Here is a 5,354-nt window from a genome sequence, read left to right on the forward strand (position 1 = left end):
CAGTTGGCTCCATTGATTCGATTCGATTGATTCACTCTAAAAAGCCAGAAAGAACAGGACCTAAGAAGTAATACCAACTAAAGGAACAATAAAAGGAAGGAAATGTTGAATAAAGATGAATACTTTCACTAATCTTCAAGCATAAACCCAAGGAAATCCAAGAACAATGCTAGATCTAGAAGTATTTGAAGACTAATTAAGGAAAGATTACATTAATTGGGGAAAGATTAAGTTTAATGTACTCCTAATCTAATGTAAGCCTCCTCTAAGAGGACTTACCTTGCTTCTAATTACAAGAGGGTATATGCCCATTAGATGAAGGTTATGCCCATTAGATGAATCCATCGACCTGCAAGAGCCCAGTGGAGCTCGTGGGAGCTGAGCTCTGAAGAATTATTCCTGGCAGCCAACTCGGGCGAGCTAATGCAGCTCAGGCGAGCTGAGCTCAGCCCGGGCAGCTCGGGCGAGCTAGCGCTTAGCTTGTCTATTTGAGCTCAAATTCTAAAACGGACGTCATTTCCTCATCCGGACTCCTATTGGAGTGATTGAAAAGCCTAAATATAATACCTCCATTTTCTAGTCTCAGTGCATTTGGTCGAATAGCGGTACATGGCCGAGCAAGTCGTCGAGTGCTTTTCGACAGGCTACTGTTTTGGGTGCACTCTGCCGAGTAGTGAGGAACTCGGACGAGTAGGACTTACTTGGCCGAGTACTTTAGGTACTCGATCGAGTACCCGGTCTGACGGGTTTATTTCTGCAGTTTTGATTAGAATGATTAAGGAGTATATATTTATTATTTTCGTCGTCATTAACTTTTCATAATCATTTTTACAACCTAATTCACTCTTTAATCACCCTAATCAACTAGCAATCAAGGATATATCATTTCGGTGTTCGGATTTTCCTAGTTTGCGTGCCTACCTATTGTAAGTCCTAGATTTCTACTTTTTTTTAGTTAAGTCATTTGGCAACAAACCTTAATTGGGTCGGTTCTTGAGAATGATTATAATGATGATTATAGTAAGTAATGGCTTGATTATTATTAATAGATAGAGATTTCGTAGAAGAACAATTCTAGCCTTGTTATGTGATTGATTGCGAAATTTCGAATAAGGTAGGGTTTCCTTACCCAGTCTTTGTACGGTTGATTTCATGTATTGTGTGATTCTTTGTGATTGTTATATTACTGTGGAGATTGGTTATTATTGGTATTGTGGTATTGATTGTGAAGCCAATGTCGGGAGATGGACTTCACCCCCATGTTCGCCCCTCGTGGCTCCTGTCACAAGGGGGATGTTCACATTAATGATCTGGGATCGCTATTTGCGATAAGCGGGGCTTAGGTGGTAAGGTTGCGGTCTGCCACTGGCGGTGTGGGTAACCTGTTGCGATGGGTTACCTGGTAGGTCTGGGCTACTGCTCAGATAAAGATACTTGAAGATTGGAGTTATACTATTACAAGTTTGAGATTGATCGGTTATTATTATATTGTTACAACATGTTTTATTGTACAAGTAACTAACCCATTTTCTGTTGTTGCAAAACCTACGGTGATCCATTGGGGATGGTGAGCAGATATCTAGCAGGTTGTGAATGGTTGAGCTCTCACGGGACGGATGGGATGTCGCTGAATTTAGTTGTTATCATAGTTTACGCTGTTAGCTAGTAGACTTTATTTTTATGACGGTTGTATACACTTTTCAGGTTTGAAGTTTTGGTTTTGGAATTTGTAACTTTGTTAAACCTTATTTATACTCATAAATGTTTCATTATGCTATCTTTGATATATACACCTCGGGCAACCGAGATGGTAGCAGTCCCATTTGCTAAGGTAGGCCTTGGTAAGGCACTTTGGTAGATGTGGATGTTATAAAGTGGTATCAGAGCGACGATTTTGGAAACTAAAACCAATGAACAAATGAACATAGGGTGTCTAAATAAAATGAACCCGGGTAGGAGTTGTTAGGAGCTACCACAAAGGTTTGGGAGATGTCCTAAAACCACAATAAGGCCCTCACAGCTCCGAGCCGGTCATTATGGGGTATGTCTTGGGGGAAACGATACATGTTTGTATTTATATATGTGTGGATAGAGTGGATGTGTATGTTGTGGTGGGAGATAGTATGGCATGAAGTGGATGAACATGGTGTAGAGTAATTGATGTGAGATAGCAAGGCAAGTTGTATGTTTTGATTGTTTACGTTCTCGTCATATTTGGTTATAGGAATATGCGAATAGGCTATTGGTTACGTATTTATAACTAGTTCGTAATATATTTGGAGTTTTTTTAGCATGATTCGGCCGAGTGTGGCAGGTACTCGACTGAGTAGAGGGTACTCGACCGAGTAACATAGCACTCGACCGATTGAGGGTACTGGTGAACTTGGCAGTAGCTGCTGGAATATGACCACTCGGTCGAGTAGAGGCAGCACTCGACCGAGTAGGGCGTACTCGACCAAGTACCAGACGTACTCGGCACAGTATGCTTTATGTGCATTTTTTATCAGCTATTGGAGTCGGGGGTACTCGGTCGAGTAGTCATTATATTCGACCGCGTAGCTCCTACTCGACCGAGTACTTCCGTGTACTCGACCGAGTAACTCTTTGGCATATGTGATATTTATTTTGAGCCGTAGGCTATGTGCTTATGTTTCTCTTGGTTATTGAAGCTCAAAAATGCCGCCAAAGAGATCTGCTGCTTACATCAGGGCTTCTGAGATGAACCTCGATAACATCGCTAGGATGATCGAGCAGCAAGAGGCACTCACTGAGGTTCTAAAGAATGTAAATAAAGGGAAGGAAATAGCGTGGATGCATCCCGTTTGAGCACCACTATTTCCCGCCTTAACCCTACCACGTATGAGGGTAGAGGCGGGCCTAAATTGCTCGACAACTGGCACCTGGAGATGGAGAGTGTGTTGGATTTTTTTCACTGTCCGTAGGATATGAAAGTGGAACAGGCTGCGTTCTATCTGAGAGATGAGGCTAGGGTATGGTGGCACAATGAGAGGGAGGCTGCACGGACATATTATAGGAATTTAGGCAAACCTGCGATTCCTTGGGCAGAGTTTAAGAGGGCGATGAGGGACCACTTCATTCCAAAGCATATCTGTAGCAAGTTTAGGGCCGAGTTTGATACTTTTGCTATGACTGAAAGCATGATCGTGACTGAATACTATCAGAGGTTCAATAAACTATCGCGCTATGCGGAGGACATGCAGCTGAGTCAATGAGTCTGGCTCTCCGTTTTAAGAGAGGGCTATCGCTGATGATTATGGAGAAGCTACCAGGTGGGGTGATTTCTGATCTAAAAGAATTCTATGACAGAGCGGGGCATGCAGAGAGGTTGGTTGATATGGCGAAAGAGGCCAAGGAAAAGGGAAGTGAGAAGAGAAAAGCTAAGAGTGAGGGTGGCAATAAATCGAGCTACAAGCGTGGTAACCAAAACTAGGGTAGAACTTATTCTGGAGGATCTAGCTATAATGGGGGATCTCGTGTGTTGGGAAGAGGTGGTCGGAGTACGAGCGACCACTCTACCTTACAAAGCTTCTACTATGGGGGGGTAGGCCATAAGAGGTTTGAGTGCAAGAGTGCTAGAGGAGGAGTAGGCTTTCCGCGATCTTGTTAGGGTAACTATTCACAAACTTTGAGCCAATGTTTGGCGAGTAACAGACCAGCTGGGTCATGGAACAACCAAGGAGGTCAGAGCAACAACAATGGCGGCTATACTGTAATAATGGTGGATCCTATCAGTGCCCGAATAACAGTGTGACTCAGTATTCAGCGGCTAAGCCTACTACATTAGCGACTATTGTCCAAGGGGGAGGTCATAAGAACAGTGGCAAAATCTTCATGATGGGTAAACAGGCAGCTGAGGATGATGCGCAAGTTATCACCGGTACTTTTCTTGTTAATCATAAACCGATTTTCATTTTGTTTGATTCTGAGGCAACCTATTCGTTTGTGTCTAGAGGTCGTGCTTTAATAATGGGTTTGGGGGAATATAAGTTGGTAAAAGATAATGTGATTATACCATCAAGAGAATCAGTGTCATGTCATAAGTTGTACAAAGGGGTGTCTATGGTAGTCGGGCAAGTGGACTTACCAGTTAATTTACTTGAGTTTCCTATAGATGGGTTTGAGGTCATAGTTAGGATAGATTGGTTGGGTAAGTATGAGGCCAAGGTAGACTATCGTCAAAAGAAAGTGTCCTTAAAAGGTCCTAAGTTAATTAGAGTGTCATATCAGAAGTTTGTTGTAAAGCCTAAGGTAAAGATGATTGCAGCTATGACTTTAAAGTCATGTTTGAGGAAGGAGTGCCCTATGATCCTTTTCCATGTGAGGGATACTCGGGTAGAGGAGTCGTCACCAATAGAGATATCGGTGGTAAGTGAGTTCAATGATGTCTTTTCGGAAGAGATATCAGGGTTACATCCTAATAGAGACATTGATTTCCGTGTTGAGATTAAACCAGGGATGAGACCTATATCTAAGGCTCTATACCGTATGGGACCAAAAGAGTAGGAAGAGCTGAAAAAGCAGCTGAATGAGTATCGCCTTGGGGTGCGCCAGTTCTATTCGTGAAAAAGAAGGACGGTAGTATGAGGTTGTGCATCGATTACGGAGAGCTAAACCATGTTACCCTGAAGAGCAGGTATTCTTTGCCGAGGATTGATGATATTTTCGACCAGTTGAGTGGAGCCGGGGTATTTTCCAAGATTGATCTGAGATCGGGTTATCACCAGCTGAGGATTGCGAATGAAGATATTCCTAAGATAGCTTTCCGGTCGTGGTATGGTCACTATGAGTATGTGGTGATGCCTTTCGGGTTGACTAATGCACTGGCAATGTTCATAGATCTTATGAACCTGATCTTCAGACTGTTTTGGATAGATTTGTGGTGGTTTTCATTGTTGACATCTTAGTCTATTCTAAGACTACGGAAGATCACGAGGAGCATTTGAGGTTAGTACTGCTGAATTTGCGAGATAATCAGCTATATGCTAAGTTATCCAAGTGTGAGTTCGGGTTGGAGAGGGTAGCCTTTCTGGGTCATGTGATTTCAAAAGATGGTGTATCGGTGGATCATAGTAATATCGAGGCAGTGTCAAATTGGGAAGCACCAAAGAATGTTGCTGAAATCCGGAGTTTCTTGGGTTTAGCTTGCTACTACAGGAGGTTCGTGAAGGATTTCTCTAAGATCGCTAGACCTATGACAGCTTTGATGAGGAAAGAGACCAGATTTCGTTAGGATGAGAGTTCTTAGACGGTGTTCCAATCATTAAAGGAGCGTTTGACTACAACTCCCGTTATAGCTTTGCCTGAGGGAATTGAGAACTTGAAGGTTTACACTG

The 5,354-nt window shown here is 42.8% G+C and overlaps 1 protein-coding gene across 1 annotated transcript; it reads left to right on the forward strand.

The window, feature by feature from the left end:
• The first annotated feature begins 3,987 nt into the window (after positions 1–3,987).
• On the forward strand, positions 3,988–4,524 carry LOC141630055 (uncharacterized). Its single transcript, XM_074442940.1, has one exon. It carries the CDS (start codon positions 3,988–3,990, stop codon positions 4,522–4,524), a length of 537 nt encoding a protein of 178 aa, XP_074299041.1.
• Positions 4,525–5,354: the final 830 nt, after the last annotated feature.

The sequence above is a fragment of the Silene latifolia genome, chromosome Y (genome assembly GCF_048544455.1).
Source record: "Silene latifolia isolate original U9 population chromosome Y, ASM4854445v1, whole genome shotgun sequence".
NCBI lineage: Eukaryota > Viridiplantae > Streptophyta > Magnoliopsida > Caryophyllales > Caryophyllaceae > Silene > Silene latifolia.

Excerpts from the sequence above, each read along its gene's own strand:
- LOC141630055 (XM_074442940.1), top strand. The coding sequence starts at position 3,988 with ATGGGTTTGGGGGAATATAAGTTGGTAAAAGATAATGTGATTATACCA.